A 20,389-nucleotide genomic window follows, 5' to 3' on the forward strand; every position below is an offset into this window, starting at 1 on the left:
AGATCCTAGATATTTCCAACTTCTCTGACCATAGTGCTACTTGCCAGGCATCTTTCAAATCACTTTTTTTTGGTCATTCCTCCAGACAACCTTTGGAAATAAGTCGACCCCTTTCTCAACTATGGATAATAGTATGATCAGTGTTGCCTATCCAACAATTGCTTATTCTGTTTCTGGATTACCAAGGAGCTTGCCTTTATCTCCTTCCTTCTTGCTACCTGCAGTTTTCTGAGAGTGAGCAAGAGAAGGGGCAAGAGATGAACTTGAATCTGTTCCCACTATTTAGTGGTGATGCCAAAAACAAATCAATGGAGAAGAAGGTAGAAAAGGCAGTGGAACCTCATTACTTTGGAGCCCTCTAATTTATAATTTGAGATAAACTGGACAGGGACCAGTCTACAGTCTAAGAGAGGTTGAGAGGTTTGTTAAGCAAATGAAGAGTTTAGACTAGACTGCCAGTTGAATTTTTCCTTAAGAGAACAAACCTTTTTCAAATGTCGGAAGCATTGTTTTAGATATAATCATATTCATTACAAATTTATCTGCTAAAGCAGTTCTCACGAGGACCTCCACTAAGGCAATGTTTTAGAGTGAGTTTGAATTACAAAACAGACTTCAAGCAATGAAACTGTCATTCTTCGAACCTATTTTGTAATTCAGCACTTTCTTCTTCAGATAATCCTTCACCTCTGTTAGTCCAAATCAGTGAGTCTTAACTGTATTAGTAAAATGGCTTGAGAATTACATTTCTTTATTGTATTCCATCCCCAGTTAACATGACAATTGACAAATAGATCATCATTTCATAGAGAAAGTGAGACCCAGAGATGGTGGTGACTTTGAGAAGGTCACACAGCTAATGCTGTCACAAATCTCTGCCGACTTTCAGGGCCACCTCTGGTGATAATATTGTAGACAGCAATTTATCACATCTACCCATCCAATGAGCAATGTGAATCTGATTGCATGTGATATATTTCCATAAAAATCAGGTTTATTCTCAACTACCTTGGTTACAAGGCAAATAGCATATTTAAGCCATTCCAGCCCTCAGTACTGATGACTAAAAATGACAATAATCACAAAGCCTGACATTTATGAGTGCTTTTACTTTTTCAAAAACGCTTCTACACCTATTATCTCTGAGACCAGGAGACAGAGAAAAGCATGTATTACTTATCTCGCTCTCCCCCCCCATCTCTCTCTCCCCCCTCCCTCTCTCTCTCCCCCTCTCCCCCTCCCCCCTCTCTCTTTCTCCCCTGCAACCTTTAAATAATGATAAACGGGCAATTATGTTAAATTGTTGACTTTTCCCCCCTGACATGAGACATTACACATTCTAAGCCTTTTCACAAAATGTTACTATTCTATGGAAGAAACAAGCAATGATCAGGCTGTTTTAAATGTGCACTCGCTTAAGCTAATGAAATAGAGTTTTTTTATTTTTCTGATACAATGAATAAAGACAAGGTCAGTCACCAGGGTAGCCCCTGCGCCAGCCCTACAGGTTAGAACTAAAATACTGCTTGGTTTTACCAGTTTCCTAAACCTGGGCTAATTGGGCCTAAACAAATCAGACTTGATCCTTCCATGATGGACTATAAATGCACAGGCAAGGATCAGGGAAATTAGAGCTGTGGTTTGGGAATTTTTAACCTGCAAACCACCCTTTTGTGTTAGTGCTTTATTACACTGTGTGTGCAAATGCCGTAATTAAGAGCCAATAAAGAGCGATAAACCCCAATCACCAGGGGTTTGTGACACAGCCAGTGAAAGTCTGTCGCTGTAAATCACAGCAGAATGGAGATTCAGCTGCTGAATTACCACATCAGCCTCCCTCCCCAGCTGCTTGTCCCCTCAAACTTTCAAATTCTTCTGATCCCCCCACCCACCCTGCTTCATTCCCTTAATCTTGGGTAAAGGGCACCAGCTTAGCTTCCCCATGTAACCTTACCTTACCTGAAGGGGGCTGGTCACTGAAACAATCTATTTGTGATGGGTGATAAGGCATTATAAACTCTACCCCACCTCACCCTAGAATTGTCCTGGTTCTAGTTCTATCCAGGGATTTAAATCGACTTCCAGTGTGCATATTTTCCACGCTGAAGATCAGCACACTTTGCGTGCTTTGGGGGACACTGGAACAGAATGTTTAAAGGAGACCATTCTGAACTACTTGACTGCAATGAGAGTTGCCTTAACTTGTAAGGCATATAGGCAAGTAAGGGATAAGGATAGGATATGAACTTAAACTTCCATTAAATAAATGGTTGGATGACCATTATGATTTATAGAGTATTGATAGAGAAATGCAGTTTTATTATCTTCGCAAATATATAGGAACTAGAATAAACTAACCAATGTGATGCTAGGGAAGAACTTACGGAACTTGTTTTAGTAAATTCCAAAAATGGCTTGCAATTAAAATTAGTTGTGCTTCCTTTCACATGGGTGCTTTTAAAGTACCTAAAAAGAGTTGTTCTCTTAAGAAATTCAAACATGTTCCTCCTCCCTATAACTAACAATCTTTTTTTTTAATCCCATACATTTGCTTAGCAAGTGTCCTATTCAGAGATAGAAAAAAATTTATACTTTAGGACAGCACATTTCCAAATGTCCTTGGCTTCTGTTTGGTGGTACGGAGATGAATGATGTGGTACTGTGTCTCCTATATATATAAATGAGATCCTCAGTTTTGTGTGTATTTCTTCTTCTTCCATGTATGTCTACAATTCTCCTCTCCTATGCCACCATCTCTTAACCACTTCTCTTCCACACCCAGAACTCTTTGACATTCTTGGGCCTTAGGTAATTGATGTGAATCTGCATCTGTCTTTTACCTGCAACAAGATGGACCTTTTATTGGCAGGAGCCATCCCTAAAGGTAGACATTTTGGATACCCAGGGTTAAGATGGATCCCAGTGACTCTCTATTGACACTGTTATGTGTGTAGTCAAGAATCATTACAGATTGATCGCACTCCCTGGGTCTTAGAAGAAGTTCCTGTGAATCACCGAGACTGGTTTGGGATCAAGGAGTAGGGTGAGTATATTATGCTCTTCGTTGGTTTGCATGTCTCTATGCTGGTGCCGCCTCCTGGAAGTATGAAGAAACTGACAGTTATCTTTCCTGATAGTGACTAAATGTGCTCCTTGAACTTACTCAGGTTTTCTTTCCAAGAGCAAACCCTCACTTTCTTTCAAGTGGCTACTTCAAACAAGGGATCTTTTTGCCTTAAGAACTGAACCAGTCCAGGGACTACCAAAACCATTGATTTTACCAGATGGTGTTAAAGAATAGATTCTACCACCGGAAAAATATATTGTAATCCAGAAAGAAAACATTTTAAAAAATTAATCCATTCTAATGAATTTTTTTTTCAAATTGACTGCGTGGCCTTAACATGGTTTCTATGATTAGGATGTGATTGTTTGCCTTTGGTATTATCCTGATAACTTGAATGTGTTTCTTATTGACAAATAATGAGCAAATGTCCAACACCAGAGCTACAGAAAGAGGAGCAGGACTGAAAAGCCTGAAGGTAAGAATGCTGTCGAACAATTGCTAAGAAGAAAGACACCGCTGCAGTGCACAGTTAAATGGTGCATGTCTATGCCCTTTCTGCCCCTCTAAGACCAAATCATTTGGTTTCCTTTCATTTGGAAAGAAGATTATAGAACTACACTCTCTGAAAGGTAGGACAGCCATGGAAAAGAAACACGAAAGATTTGAAATGATTGAAATACATTCGATGAGGGTGGGAACTGAGGTTGGTGGAACAGGGTGGGGGGCAGATTTCTTTTATGGAGAACTGAAATCCATTCTCTTTTGACTTCCTAGAGAGCGGTATAGCATCTGGCCCTTGGCACATGAGGCAAATCTCCATTTGTCAAAGGTGGCAAAAGTGTGGTCCAAGTGCTAGATTCACCATAAAGCTTACTTTCATCTGGCTTTGAAGCAAATATTTCTCAAAATATAGACCTAAGACAATAGCATACGTTACATTAAAAAAAGAGAGAGAGAGAGGGAGAGACTGACTCTGCTAGTGTGTCTTGTCTAGCATCACTGCTGGAAATGCAGAGAAGTGGATGCTAGCATGCGAGCTGGAAGAGGGTGGCATGTACCCTGGAGCAGCAAGCAGAAGTCAGCTTTCAGATCTGACATATAGACCCCCATTTGTTGCAATCTATTGGAGTGTAAGCTAAGACTGATTATTTTTCTATGGGTCATGGTCAACGGAGGGCCATTGGGGGGGGAACAGGATGCTGGCAGCCATCATTGAGATTAAACTCTCAATGAATATTTTGCCTAGAATCAGGAGAATGAACTAGATGTCTTCAGAAACATTTGTCATGTGAGTTTCTGGTCGGTTTCTGTCCTTCTCAATCTATGCCTCTCTTTCTCAGTACCATTGGGATGAACTAAAGAAAATACCCTTGTATGTGATAAAACCCAACGAAGTGTGATAGTTTGAATTTTTAATGGATCTCAAAACAGACTTTTCAAGTGAATCATATGAATTATGTACTTGGGAAATTATCTGTGGCCACATCTTAAACAAGACTGGCTTCTCCAGAAGCTTAGCATCTTCCCTGAGCCCATTCTCCCTGTCAGGGACAAATTGAGTAAGAAGTCTTTCCAGACAAATTGGGTTATGTGAGACAGTCCACAACCCATAATGGTTTAGGTTTCCTGTTCTAGAGGGAGAGATTGGACAAAGGCCCAGTTTGGCAGAAATCCATCAGTGAAACTCACAACTTGTATAATCAAGGGATCTATCACTTTGAATTTGAGAGGTTATCATTTGGAAATGCCCTGGTTTTATCCACATATCTCCAAGTGACTTTGGGGGCTGCTTCTCTAGCACAGATGCTCATCAATAGGTTTCAATCACTAGCATTGTTGGGCCCTCAGTAAAATAACTCACAGCTTTCAACTCCTAACGTTATATGCATGCATTATTGAATTCCCTCTTTGCACTTATATTAAATTATGATCTCATTAGCAAGGAGTTAAATAGGTTTGAGCTACATTTGTGAACTACATGATATAAATACTGTCTCAGAGGAAGCGTCTAGCAGCTAAGCACTGCACAGCTCTGCAAATCATTGTGGCTGCCCCTGTGGAATGAGGGTCACTTGGGCGGCCAGAGTCCAGTATTGCCAGCAGTCATATGTGCCTGCTCCCAGCTTGTGGAGAAAGCTCAGGCTGATCCAAGGGTAGAAAGATTAAAATAACTTAAACCTTCATTCTCCTAGAATGCTGCATCCAGAAACCCCTGTGAAAAGAAATCGATAAAGCTTCTTTAAAGGGGTCCAGATACTAATGTAGTCTAGGGCATATTTTGAACTTCCACAGCCTCCAACAGCTACTGTAGAGAGGTAAATCCCTTTACTACACATTTCCCAAGGTAACCTATGGAAAAGAATATAAAGGACTGTAGAATAAATCCTTTTATCCAACAAAGAATCTTCTCTTGCTTGGTTATCAATTGGCTTCAACTTCATAAATCAAGCCCTGCCTGGGCAGAGATGTCTGTAACTGCCTTCCTGCCTGAAAAGGCTAGGGAAGCAAGTGAGCAATTCGGAAAGGTGACTTGTCACCATGAAAACCTGAAATATATTCAGTAGAAAAGCCAGTGAAAGATGGCTTTTCTCCCTCCACTGGGCCGAAGATAATTTTTAGAAGTTGTTCCAAGAAATCACTAGGTACCAAGAAACAAATGCAGTAACTTAGAGTGAGCTTCGGATGAAGCATAGCATGAGGGATGGGCTTCCAGCTTAGCTTGTGATAAGTTTCTGTTATCATCATTCAGACATTGTGTTCTTAGAGCAAGTTTCTAATTAACTATGCAAATACACCATCCTTGCTCGCATATTTCTTTTACTTCTCTGTGATCTCCTTGTCTTTCCCTCCATGACCTACATATTTACACATATATCCATCCCTCCTAAGGGCACCATTGATGATCTCTTGGCATCATTTATTAAACAGACATTTGCTCTTTAGGTGTCCCTGCTCAGAAAGGAGAAGTGAAGCCATGTAGAGTAGAGTATATCCCATATTCTCTCAGATCAATCGTACTACATCATGGATTCCTGTATTTTTCAGGCCCAGAACAATACCCATAGTACAAATCCTTATCTCAACCCTTCTAGGATCACCATATGGGGGAATCAACTTGGTCATTAATTCACGAGCCCATTTTTTTTTCTTTTCCACTATGGGAAAACTCAGCACCCTCACGCCACTCTGTCCACATTTCTCTCTTTCATAAGAAAGAATCCAACGTGGCTCCAAACTACCTATTTTAGGTATTTCCTGAAATCAACTTGAAAAATAAATTGGACAGTGCTTTTGAAATATATCAACATTTTTAGTTTTAGGTTTTTTTTTTTTAATAAGCAGTTTCTACTTTCACAGGGGAAAAAAAATGGTCTTCTAATCCTAAAACTGTCTTCATATGTAACACTGGCCATCACTAAGATGACACTGAACTTTGCAATGGCCGGTTCATAGCTCCCAGGAACAAGCTGGGAACCTAGACAATCGCCACCCAGGGCTGGATGTCCTGGATTAATGAGCACAGTGCTTTGTCGCTGAGTTGTTACCAGGTGTGGATGGCAGAGATAAGCAGAAATTTGTATCAGTTAGTTATGTTTTCTTCAAAAACAGAACTCATTTTCAAGGCATTATGAATTACATTACTATCCCAATTAAAAAAAAAAATAGATGCCACTCCGTGACTGTTGGCAGCATTCAGGAATAGTCATCCTGCCACAGGTCTGTGCTACCTTCACATGCTGTTAACTGACTATCTAGTTCACATTCACTCTCATCCTCTCCATCTGATCAACAACCCATATACAGTTTTATGACATGGGTGCAATTTACACCCTTTACATAGGAGACGTTTACACCCTTTCCCCCCCGAACATTTTTTAAACGAAATGGAACAAAGAGTTGGAGTTTAGAAATAGTTACTCTTTGCTTCCTTTCCCATTTCTCAGGAAGCTTTGTATTTTAACAAGGAATGCTGCTCAAACTTAAAGGTGTGAGATTCTCATGATGGAAATAAAGGTACCAGTGAGGAAAATACTTGTGGACAGGGGGATGTTCCCAGACCCCTTGAAATTACATCACAAAGCCCTCCTGTTCTCTCCCTATGCTTGCCAACCTGTGTTTTTGTCTTACGAGTGCTCTACTCAGCAAAACGTCCATAGCAAGCCCTTCAGAGGGGAGAATGCCTGCCTCATTTCCATGATAGGAATCTGACCTACTTTGTTTAATTCTTTCTTTTCTCTACTGAAGTGAGTACAGTAAATATTTCTGACTTATAATTCTCTCAGGTACCAGTTAAGGGCCTACAGTAATTGCTCTGAAACATTCCCCTGGAGACGTATTGCTGCGTCGCAGTGAAAGGCCCCAGCTGCTAGATATACCCTTGCTAGGCTGATAGTTGGAGTATGGTGATCCCTAAAGAAAAAATTCATTATGAACATCCAAGCCCTAAGAATGAAAACAATGAGGACTGCTACCCCTTTTCTGTGTGTTCCACTGGAGAATGTACAGTACAGAGTTGGATGCGTGTTAATTTGCCCCATAATTTGCTGTGCAGTTTTGAGCAGATTACTTAACCTATCTGTGCCTCGATTTCTTTACTTATAGAGACCATAAATCTACCTTCTTAAAGTGATTATTGAACTTGACCGATAATAATAATAATTTTATTATGTGTGAAGTACTAGGCTGAAAAACAAAAGCTAAAAGAGAGTTTTCTAATCAAGTATTTATTGAGAGAACTATTCTAAGTGGGGAATACAAATACATAAGTCATGGTGCCTCCCTTTGAGAAACACAGCCTAGAGGGAGACACAAGACCTGGGCCCAAATAATAAGGCCAGGTAGAAGAGGAAGGAGGAGGGAGAGAAAATATTGGGTGAGGAACAAAAATGGCATCATGAGGAAAGTGACATTTAAAATGACCAGATGTCCACCTAATTCCACTTCCTTTAAAATACCAAATTGTGTGTGTGTGTGTGTGTGTGTGTGTGTGTGTGTGTGTGTGTGTTGGGAGGAGGGTGTCAATACATTTGGTTGATTTGAATTGAGTTTGGCAATACATCCAGTAAGGTACAGTAAGAGAGAAAATTACGTGGTTACAAGCAGTTTTTCTCTGCCATCTTGGGAATTTATTCCACCCCACAGCAACATACAATTCTAGGAGATTTGGCCTTTAAAGTACTTTCTTTTCCTGGCAGCTATCCTAACCTTGTTAAGTGGTATTATCTGTGATTTCTGATTACAGCTTTTATGCTCCTTGCCTGTGCTACTTCTTAAAATGTTTGTTTTTCTCCTTCATTTTTATTTAGAAGTTCCCAAGTGCACATTGGTTCCCTGCCAGGTTCCTTAAGCCCTGTGATTTTTTTTTTCCGATCAAAGACTAAACTTCTAAGGGTATATCATTTGTCAGATTTCTCTAAAGCCCTGAGGCAACAGATGAGGTCTGGACGCTCTAAGGCAGGGTTTCTCCGCCTCGGTACTGTTAACATCTGGGGCTTTGTTGTGGAGGGCCTCCCTGTGCCAAGTAGGGTGTTTAACAGCATCCCTGGCCTCTACCCACTAGACGCCTGTAGCATTCCCCACCCTCCCAGTTGTGACAGTGAAAAATGACTCTAGACATTGTCCAGTGTCCCCTGGAGGACAAAATGACCCCCGATTGAGAACCATTGCTCTAAGGTAACCTCTACTGTAACCGTGGATGCCATGGGCGTAGAGAGCAGCTACCAACCATTCTGTGGGAGCCACCTGATGGCCTAAGGCAGGGGTAGGCCATTTGTCAGAAAAGTAGGATGCTAAGTTGCTGACCTGGATGCTTAAATGCTCAGCCTGGGTTTTGGCAGGAGTGGAGGGTGGCAGCCCAGACTAGGCCCCAGCAGGGGAAAAATCTACCCTCCTCTAAAACCAGTGCATCTCAACCCTTTTTATCCCAGGACCCCTTTACACACTTAAAAGTTATAGGGAACCCCCAAAAGATTTTGTTCATATGTATTAAGTCTATTAACACTTAACATATCAGAAATTAAAACTGAAGAATTTTAAAATAATGTATTAACTCCCTTAAAAATAATAAACCCAATGTATATTAACATAAATAACATACTTTTTATGAAAAATAACTTTTTAAAAAAATTAGTGGGGAGCGGCATTGTCCTATTTTTGCAAATAGCTTTAATGTCTGGCTTAATATAAGAGAATAGGATTCTCATTTCTGCTTCTTCATTCAATGTGTTGTGATATTACATGTCATGTAGCCTCCAGGAAACTCCACTGTACATCATGAGGGAATAAGAGTAAGAAAGACAAAGAATGCCTTAGTATTATTACAAAAATAGTTTTGACCTCACAGACCCTATGATGAAAAGTTTTCAGGGATCCTCCAGGGGTCCTTGGACCACACTTTGAGAACCATTGTTCTAAACGAACATGTCACACTTTTATCAACCTAGTTCACTTAAGGGTTGACAAATTTTTTAAAACCCAGGATCTCTAGGGAAAGGTCTCTATTTGGACCTTAGTGTGAGGGCCTTTAATCAGACTGCTCTGTTCCTGAGATCTAGTAAGAGCAGCTGTACTAAAGAAATTGAATGAAGTAATTTGAAGAGTATAGTAGCTTGAGGGAGGTCGGGGCCTGGTAAGGGCTTAGAGAGCAGCGTGAAGACACTGGGCCCTTTACAATAAGAAAAAAGGAAGCACAGAAAGGAAGAAAAAAATGCTTTGTAATTTTTCCTGAGGTCCTGATGGAGTCAGTCACCCATATGCCATTGGAAAGCATCTCCCCTGCAACTTAAGACGACTGTCCTAATCCTTAGCCTGGGTCCCAGTGCCTAGCTTAAGGCACAGCACTGGAAGAAAGGTGGGGGTGATAAAGTAAAAAAATAATAGGGGGAAAGGAGAGAGGAGGAGGCCAGACAGTGGGGATTAGGGGAGAAGGCAGTTCCAACACTGATCTCAGGGCCATAGATGGCCTGTCTGTCCCTTAAAAGTCTAAGACTTAACTTTCACTGCCAGTAATATCCTAAAGAGGCTCCAATTTTTATTTGAGTATCTTTTGTTGCTTTGCATTCCAAGCAAGTCTGGCTAGCATTTGAGAAGCCTCAGCTTCTGAGCATTGATTGAAGGAATTGTTTAAAGTATAAAAGGACCTCAGTTTCCTGGTGAGAAACAAAATGCAGACATTCTGGCTGCCAAGCTCTGCACTCCCCAAGAAAGTGTCACCTCTGCGACACTAAAGGTTTACAGCCTTTCAAATCCCAAGTACTCTGAAATTGCCTATTATTTTAAAATGATGATATGTTTCTCAGAATTCTCAAGATGAGATGGTCCTTCTGCTCTCAACAGCAAAGGGGAGAAGAAAGGAAATAGGCTTTGGGGACTTGGTCTGATAGAGGCCAGATCTCTGTGACAACAGAAGTCTTGTCAATGACTGGATATGTTAGTGGGTCCAAGTTACCCAAAATAAGCTCAGAAATTCTATGGAATGTTCATAGTTACATAAATATATCTGTTTTCCTCCTGGTAAACTGGTGGCATTCAGAAAAACGCGCACTAGTATTGGCAATATTGTTCACGTGAATCTGAACACACAGCAGTTTATTGCCTCATAATAGAAATATGCCACCCTCTGTAAATAATGCATTTTTAATCTAAAGTTATTAGAGATACTTTATTTAAGATTCATTAGCTCTAGAAAGGAGACAGAGTAAAGGTCATTATTCCCATTTTACAGCTGAAGAAATTTCTAAGAGAGAAGATCGTTATCCTAGAACCAGGAGAGTATCCTGCGTTTGCCCAGTGGCTCTCAAAGAAGTCCTCACACTTTAAGCAGTGGAGGACGAGGGAGCAGTGGGCTGGCCTCCTGGGGACTTATTAGCCTCTTAGTTGAGGAAGTCTTATCTCACTAGAACAGCTTATCTAAACTTCCTCCACAGCGCTACCCATAGGGGCAGTCAGCTTGCCATTTCAGGCCATGCCATATTAATAATCCATTTTTAAACAATCTAGTTCACCTTTTGGTGATCTGAGTCGCTCACAGACTTATGACCATATCAGAGAGAGAGCTGATCAGTAACTCAAAAACAATCCATAGACCAGTTCTCCCATTGTTGAAAGTACTCTTATCCAAAACTCAGAGGTCCACGTTATACCTTTAATACTAAGACAAGTATGTGCATAAGAATGCAGTTTGTGAAGACATGTATGTAGTACAGTTCTTTCTGAGCTCATTTTCAGCTGGGCAACAGATATGTATAATAAAGGACAACTCATCAGAAGGCATGTTATTCACATAGAATCTATCTTCTATTCTGTTCGGATTCATCCTTTTGTCTCCACATGTGGAAACGTCTCCCCTTCTGGTCCCGTTCCCTTCCCCACTCCTCCATAAAACTTGCTTTCTGTCTGGAAGTACAACAAGACACCCAGTTAGATCAAACCTAACACACCTCCGTCACAAAGCTACTGCAAGCTGCCGCCGACAATTGTCACTTGAGGGGAGACCCTCCTCACCCCACACAGCCTATCTGAGGAGTGCCTTTTTTCTATCCTCATTATTTAACAGTGTGTGCCGATTACTCAAAGCGATATGGGCAGGCCCTGGTAAATATAGCGTTGCTGTAGTGTTAATTTTTATAAGGTAATGCTCAGGTTGCCTGCAGTGTCTAAAATTACTCTGTGGCCAGGGCCCCCTGCTTTATCGCTTTCTATAGTTTTAAAGTAGTTTGAAGCTTGAATAACATAAAATAACATAATATAATGTTATTTATGTTATTTCCCACGTGAAGAACGCCTGTAAACCTTGCAGTATTGAAACTCAGTGAACAAGGCATCTTAGACAAGCTGAAAAACAAATGGTGGTACGATAAGGGGGAATGCGGAGCGAAGGACTCCGGGAGTAAGGTCAGTCGCTGAAGGTCTTTTTGTACTGATTAGCAATCACATTTTGAACCACTGTTTATTTTCTACCCTAAAACGGCTTTCCTTCCCAACAGACACTCCCTGACACAGTGGGACCCCTTTATAACACCAGCGCTGAGGGAATGAGGCAAACACCAGTCTCAGAGGCCTGCCACGTGACATCAGTCATCGACTCCGGCGAGCTATCCTTACGATTAGGGAACTCAATCTGACCCACCATGTTCCCAAAGCAGTAAAATCACGAGCTGTGTTATAAGGGGGTTTTACTGTATTTCACATTTCGAAAGTTCAAAGAGAAAACAGAACAACAACGACAACCCAAAAAACAAAAAATGATCCAGTTGTGACAGTACTTTTTCTTAACCTCTTACAGTGTCAGAGACTTTGTAGTTGTAAATGCCTTTGGTTATGAATATATTATGTCGATCCCACCTGAAAACAGTCAAAGAAATCAATAACAAAGACTGGTCTCTGTAAGCAGAATGATTAGCCAGCCTCCTCTCAGCTGCTGTCGTATTGAGTTCAGCATCTATTTGGATCTCGAATCTCATTAAGTCTGTCACACTTCTCTCTTCCAAAGGTGTCATTTGAATCTCTGTACGTAATACTTTTAAAATTCAGTCGCATGCTCCTTAAGGGTATACCTTCTCAGGATAACATCACATTGATAAGCATGAAACACTCTTCCCCGCCTCCTTCCTGCCCCCCTTTGCTCCCCTAAGAAAGTTCCTTTTTAGTTTCAATTTTTGCCTTTCCTTTTTTTGAACTAATATTGTGGTATCAGTTAATTCATTTCATGAAATGTCACTCATTTTCCTTGTGCAGTGAACCATTTTGCTACTGGTTTTCTACATCCCACAGCAGGGAATTCTTTGAAACTTAAATACATGGAACTTGAAACTTTGTTGCTACGGCTTACATGGGTGATGTAAAGGACACTTTTTCCCCCATCAAAAACCACATACATATAAAAATCTAATGGGAGAGGGCAGGTTACCAGAAATTGGTCCTTTTCCTAATGGACTGTGGAACATCCTTGCAGACAGCTTCACCTGCCTCCTTAAGGAGATGATCCATTGTTTCCTAAGTTATAGAAATTCTTACCACTTGTCTAGCTAACTGTCACTCATCCTAGAAGAGTGACTATTTGCAAGGTTGTTGTAGACATGAGGCATGTCCCTACCCCTCTTCCCGATCATGCGACTTAATTCCAATTGGCCTTTTTATTAAGGTAAACAAGTGCAGGACTGGCTCCTATGAAAACAGAATCAGGACATGGCCATATTGTCTTTGCATTTAATTCTTTACGTGATACCAGGACTGGCTGAGCCACAGTGTTGAGTGTCAGCCATGGCCATCATCTGGTCACTGTGCTATCATTTGAATAAGATACTCAATTCACTGGCTTGACAATTTGGGTATTCCATTCCGTTGTATTCAGCAGCAAAATGGTTACATTCCCTCTAAAAAGACTACAAAATGCTACTTTATTTTATTTTTTTCAAAGAAAGGCTCCTGGCCCTTGCTGTGTCCTACCTCAAGGTAGGGCTCAAGGCACCAACTTTTTTCTTTCCGTTGTTCAGCAGTTCAGTTTCTGCTTTTTCATACAGGCAGATAGCTTAGTCAGATTTGCAGTTTGACCTGAAAGTCACTGACCGGCTTCCTCGATGCTCCCCCCATTTTAAATAGAGAGCAGATGAGTATAGGGGTGTTTTGTTTTGTGTTTTTTTCCTAACTATTCTCTACATTCCCTGGAGTAAAAGCTAAAAATGAGCCGGATTTTTTTTTTAATCATCAGCCTCCTGGAAAAGTTTTCTGATTTGTATGGAGCCAATTCAGGACCCAGCGGGTCCTTAAACTCTCAGGAAGAGGGAACAGAGCCAATTCTTTGTGCTGTGCCCTTGTTCCCGCAGCACAAAGACTTGCTGCGCTGAGGATGAGGCCTTAGCAACCAGTCCTCAAAGGAGCAATTTCTCAGCCACTGGGTGAAAGGGGAGAGTTAATCCTTTTAAAACAAACCCTTGTGAGGTAACTCCCCAGATATGAATATCAGGAACCTCTAACGTTCTCACCTGTCATCTTAAAGACCAGTTGTTGACAAGGGAGAAAGAGGTGTTGCGGGGCAGAGAGGGGAAAGAGTGCTTCAAGTTCCCAAATGAAAAGAGTGTTACATCGACAGAGATGATGTCACAGCTCAACTCTGGCAAATGGTGTTTATCGAAGCCGGCAGAGGACTAAGTTGTGCTTGTGTTTCCACTTTTGCTCCCATGGCCGAGTGCTGTTTATTTAGTTGTTGACACCATCTTGAGGTACTAATGGATTTAAGGAGTCAAACTAAAAGAACATTTAGGGGAGGACCACAACTGTCAACAGAAGCACCATCTACCATCTTGCTGGCCATTGTGAAACATCAGCCAGTTGCCAGAGTTGAGTCATAGCATTTACATCAATGTTTAGCTATTTTACAACTTAGAACTATCATATACTGTTGCAATGCATTATAATGTCCCATTGTCTTTGTTTTCCCCAAGAACTAATCACCTTGTTCATTTCTCTTAGGACAAGACCAGCGCTCTGAGCCTGAGCAATGTGGCAGGCGTTTTCTATATACTTGTCGGAGGTCTGGGGCTGGCCATGATGGTGGCTTTGATAGAATTCTGTTACAAATCACGGGCAGAGTCCAAACGCATGAAACTCACAAAGAACACCCAAAACTTTAAGCCTGCTCCTGCCACCAACACTCAAAATTACGCTACATACAGAGAAGGCTACAACGTGTATGGAACAGAGAGTGTTAAGATCTAGGGGTACGGTTAAGGTCTAGTAAACTAATCAGTTTATGTTACTGTATGTCAATCTCTTTTTCTTTTCTTGTTGTCTTTCAGTTTGGTTTGTTGTTTCAGGAATTGTCTATTCTTTGCAACCATTTGATTCTTTGAAAATAATGGTTGTGCTTTCTTGTCAGACAGTGGTGCTTTCCTAATAGCATAGTTGTAATTAAATTGTGGTCTGCGACCCAAAAGGAAAAAGAAATTCTCTAGAGCAGCACTGTTCAGTGGGAACATTTGCAAGCCACATGTGAACCACATGTGTAATTTTAAGTGCTCTTCTAGCCATTTTCTAAAGTAACACAAGCAAAATTAATTTAATGATATATTTCATTTATCCCAGTATATTCGAAGTATTATCATTTCAACTTGTTATCAATGTAAAAAGTGAATGAAGTGTTTTACATTCTTTTATATATATATATATATATATATATTTTTTTTTTTTTTTTTTTTTTGTGGTACACGGGCCTCTCACTGTTGTGGCCTCTCCCGTTGCGGAGCACAGGCACCGGACGCGCAGGCTCAGCGGCCATGGCTCACGGGCCCAGCCGCTCCGCGGCATGTGGGATCTTCCCGGACCGGGGCACGAACCCGTGTCCCCTGCATCGGCAGGCGGACTCTCAACCACTGCGCCACCAGGGAAGCCCTTACATTCTTTTCTTCATACTAAGTCTTAGAAATCAGGGGTGTCTTCTATACTTATGGCACATGTCAATTCACACTAGCCACATATCAAGTGTTCCATAGTCACATGTGGCTGGTGACTACCATATTGGACAGTGAAGCTCTAGAGAAAGCAGCTCTCTGGAACTGATGTTAAAATGAGGAATGGAAATGGGGAGCTGCTACCTTGAGAAAGGTAGTGCTTCTATAGGGGTGTGGTGGATCTCTTAAGTATAAGCCTGAGACAATTTCTTTAATCTTTGAGTTCCTTTGTTGTCCCTTTCTTGGAACTGATGTTCATTGAGGTAAGTGTCTCCCAAAGGACAGTCTAGGTTCCCTGCTGCTGGCTGTTCCCAAATTCATACTTAAATGAACCTGACTGATGCCACCTTGATTCTGGCAGCTATAGCTAAAACTCACCAATAACTCAGACATGTTCAAAGGCAAGCTTGAGTTAGGATAACATCTCCATTCTGGAAGTGTTTAAGAGAAAATAGTTGTGTTACCTTCACGTGCATCTGTCATCAGTAACACACCTATCCGAAGTGGAACAGAACAATTAGAAACTTCGTAGCCCTTATTCTAGGTAGATTTTTGACCTCTTGAGTCAATGTCCATGTGTTTGAATTTCTACAAATGCATCTGTGTTTTGACCTTATATTTCATGGTGCGGATCTAAATTCAGCCAATTTTTAGATGATATGTCATCCACATAAATCATTTGTCCTCACCATGGAAGGCATTATCTTGTTTGATGAAGTTGCTGGTTGTTCTTTCCTGCTGCAGGCTGCAGCCTTTTGCCACCGACTAACCCACTAACAAAGTGTTCCCATTGCATTGTTGAATGGACAATACGTGGATTCATCTGCAATTAGCACTGTTTGCATGCAAGCATTTCATGTTCCAGCGTGCTTAAAATATTTTACTCTTGAGTAGGTTATATAGGCCCACTACAATTGGGGGCATGTTATTGCTTTCTCATAAGAGAGTACATGGGTGATTTCAGCCTAGCTTACTTATCCCAAATTCTGAGATATTGGCATCCAAAGAAATAATACACCTGAAATCTGCATATCAGTTTTCCAAGTGCTCTCACATCTATTGCCTCAGTTGAGGTAATGGGGCAGAAAATATTTCCCCTTTCAGGTAACGAGGTACCAGCCACATCAAATGACTTGCTAAAGGCAACACAGCTAGGCAGTGGCAGTTCTGGGACTAGAACCCAGCTCTTCTTCCTCCTGTAGCTGTATTCTTCACTAAACCACGCCACCGCTCTCTACGCGTGGCCCGGTGCTCTCCAGAAACCTTGAAACCCCAGTGGGATCCTGTCAAATGGAGAGCAGATCCTAAGTCTATGTCTCACTTCTTTACAAAAATGTCTTGAGAGACTTCACCAAGCCTCCATTTGCCCTCCTTCTTATGCACTTGACATGAGGGTGTATATTCAATCGCTCCTACGTTCCCCAAAAGGAAGCTTTCTGTAACAGGGCTTAGGGTCACACAGCCTCCAGACCCTCTTTATTATCAGCCATTCCATCTGAGAATCTATGTCCCTGCTCCCCAACTCCTATAGCCTCAGTCTCTCATTAAAGGCCCAGAGCAGTGCTTCCCAACTGGCAATATGCATATGAACCACCTGGGGATCTTATAAAAATGCAGGTCCTGAGGCAGCTGCTCTGGGATGGGGCCTGAGGTTCTACAGTTCTCACAAGCTCACAGGTCGTGTTGATGCTGCTGGTCTAGGGAGTAGTAAGATTCTAGAGAAAGCTGTCTCAGAGGATGTAACTTAAGGAATCGAAGGAAGGGGGAGGGAGAAAGGGAAGGAGAGTGACAAAAAGGCAGACAGACACAGAGGAGGGGAGAGAGGGAGAGAGGGAGACCAAACTGGGATCAGCAATTTGGGCAGAATGCTACAGTCCTGAAATGGAGGCCCAGAACATTAAACCTGGGGGAAGAGCATAAGAAATTAACTTGCCACAACTTCTGGTACTCTGGCTTTCCTTTCGTCATCTTGGCTGACCCATTTTGTGAAGCAAAATTCGGGCTAACTGAGGCAAAAATCACACTCAAATAGACATCGATGCCAACGTGGTTACAGCCCAGTTAGCTAGCACCTTGGCAATCATCCCTAGGATGAAAACCTGGGGAAAGCCTCTGCAAACAAGCCATTGCAAAGTTCAGTGTCATCTTAGTGATGGCCAGTGTTACATATGAAGACAGTTTTAGGATAAGAGGACCATTTTTTTCCCCCTGTGAAAGTAGAAACTGCTTATTAAAAAAAAAAACCCTAAAAATGTTGATATATTTCAAAAGAACTGTCCAATTTATTTTTCAAGTTGATTTCAGGAAATACCTAAAATAGGTAGTTTGGAGCCACGTTGGATTCTATCTTATGAAAGAAATGTGGACAGAGTGGCGTGAGGGTGCTGAGTTTTCCCATAGTGGAGAAGAAAAAAGAATGGGCTCGTGAATTAATGACCAAGTTGATTCCCCCATATGGTGATCCTAGAAGGGTTGAGATAAGGATTTGTACTATGGGCATTGTTCTGGGCCTGAAAAATATAGGAATCCATGGTGTAGTACGATTGATCTGAGAGAATGTGGGATATACTCTGCTCTACATGGCTTCACTTCTCCTTTCTGAGCAGGGACACCTAAAGAGCAAATGTCTGTTTAATAAGTGATGCCAAGAGATCATCAATGGTGCCCTTAGGAGGGATGGATATATGTGTAAATATGTAGGTCATGGAGGGAAAGACAAGGAGGAAAAGCCTCAGAGGATGCCAGAAAAAACCTGACATGTGTCAGTCGAGGCACAGAGCAGGCTGAGCAGGAAATAGAAACCGCTCTGCTGTCCTCAGCCAGTGTGGTGATGTAACGTTAGGGGAATGTTGGTCTTTGCTCACTCATCTTTTATTTCCCAAGAAGTTCTGGAATATCTCCTAGTGCCTTCTGACTTGTTACCTAGTTATCAGGCTTCCGGTTCTCTGAGCTGGCCTAGATCTGTCAGGGTCCATTCAGGGGCGCAGAGATGGAGAAGCACCCTGAGATTTTACTTTTATTGTTATTATCAGAGCCAGCCTTAGCAGTTTATGGTACCAGTAATTCTTCAGGAAGAATGACTCAAGTGCAAATCAGCTGCAAAAATATGATCTAGGTGGAATCTAGTTAACAAAAAGACATCCTTGAAAGAGAAGGGGGTCATCTCTCATTTGCCATGGCTGAGAGTAGAGTCCGGGTTATTGGACTCATTGTGGGAACACACGCCTCAGATCCAGCACCCACTGGGGAGCAGACGGCCTCTTGATGACCTGCTGCCTGTTTGGGTTACTGGCCACCCACTGGAAGAGGGGCCCCCAGGATGCCTGGGCAGGTGACCAACCATCAGGCGTTCCAGATTCACTGCACCCTAGGGCTCACTCTGCTCACTGTTTTAAGAAATTCTTTCCCATTTCCTCATTGCTGTTCACAACTACTTCTGGCTTCTTTGGTTTCTTCAATATTTTTGAAATCCTTCTTATTTTCAAGACCTCAAAATGCCTGAGGTTAAGGAAAAAGATTTCCATTTTTCCTCTAATACAGTTCTGTTTAGTCTTCCTAGAAAATATTAACTTTGTTCATGCCGCCCATTTCGAAAGAATCAATTTTCCTTCTGCAGCCATAGACATTCTTGCTGGGGAAGCGTTCCTGCTTTAAAGAGTTCATCTTACGTTAAGTGGAAAACATTCTAGATAACTGAAGGGGTGATGTTCTTTGTTCCCAGAGGACCTTTCCTTCAGTGGTAATATCTCATCTACCCCCATTTAAAAACAGGAAACAGAGGCATTGAGAGATTAGGTGGCTTTCCCAAAGTTATGCAGGTGGGAAATGACATCCCATGGCCAATAGAGAGAGAAGAAGGTTGATCTTCCTGTCATAGACATAAGCTTTCCCCAAACTTCTGAGATAGATATGACTCTGGACCATAATGATTCCAAGGAAGAGGTTTACCCACTTCTATGTTAGTCTTATTCTGCTTCTTTGGGGCTTTTGGCCTTCAGATGCATCTTTGACATTCTTCTTACAGATACTTTTATTCCAGGGCCAGTGGTAGATAATGATCATGTCATTCCTTTGGGATAAAATTCAGCATTAGCTCATGAGAAAAAGAAGGGTCCCATTAGTGTAGAGGGAAAGGATGGAGAGGATGGATGTGAGCTTGAAAAGGAGTCATGAAAGTGGTCTTAAGTTTTCAGCGTTGGGGGCAAATGAACTCCCTGCACTAGTTAATGCCTCCAAAAGGAGGGCAGCATCAACATCTCAATCAGGTCCATAATATCAAGGCAAACACCCCCATGGAAGCCAATCCCCTTCGTGGGTATCACTGTTCTGGCCTCTTCCTGGAATGTGCTGTCTCTTTACAGTCCGTGTGCTATTTTCTGACTTTAATAACTAAGGTTGTAGATATGAAGAGAAACAAGCTGTGACCTTTCTGGCAATGAGCAGTCAAATGGATTTCAATTGAGCGAGCCGTAGAACACTGCTTCCACTCTGTCCTAGGTAAACAGTCCTGTCACAGGTTCTGCAATCAGAATATACTCTACAGTGTCGTTGTCCTGAGTATCTATATTGAAATGCCACGAAGGCTTTCTAGTATACCTACACCCTAAGTGATGAACGCTTTTTGAGTTAGACATCATGCAATGCCCGTGTATTCCTTGGTACAATGCATAGTAAAAAAATGAACCTAATTTAACCTATTGCAAAGCATTTGCTTCAAGTGAAAGAATTTAAACAGACCTGTTGGCTAAAGCCAATCAAGCAGGGTGCAGCCTCAGAGATGCCAGTGTGAGAAAAGAGCCGTGGTTTTTGTCCAGGATAGACTGAGCCATAGTAAACTTCCATTCCCAATAGAAAGCCCGTTCAAACTTAAATTTCC

The 20,389-nt window shown here is 41.6% G+C and overlaps 1 protein-coding gene across 2 annotated transcripts in view; it reads left to right on the top strand.

The window, feature by feature from the left end:
* GRIA3 (glutamate ionotropic receptor AMPA type subunit 3) overlaps nt 1-14,782 on the top strand; it is a gene marked incomplete at its 3' end in the record, with an annotated part of 282,009 nt that extends 267,227 nt beyond the window's left edge. Inside the window, exons 14-15 of one of the 2 annotated variants that reach the window (XM_082681357.1) lie at nt 11,845-11,959; nt 14,537-14,782. In XM_082681357.1, the coding sequence (XP_082537483.1) occupies nt 11,845-11,959; nt 14,537-14,782 (361 nt within the window). The remainder of the gene's footprint in view (nt 1-11,844; nt 11,960-14,536) is intronic. The other variant, XM_082681358.1, reaches the window with a different exon arrangement.
* Nucleotides 14,783-20,389: the final 5,607 nt, after the last annotated feature.

Source organism: Grampus griseus (assembly GCF_964374135.1).
Source record: "Grampus griseus genome assembly, chromosome: X".
NCBI lineage: Eukaryota > Metazoa > Chordata > Mammalia > Artiodactyla > Delphinidae > Grampus > Grampus griseus.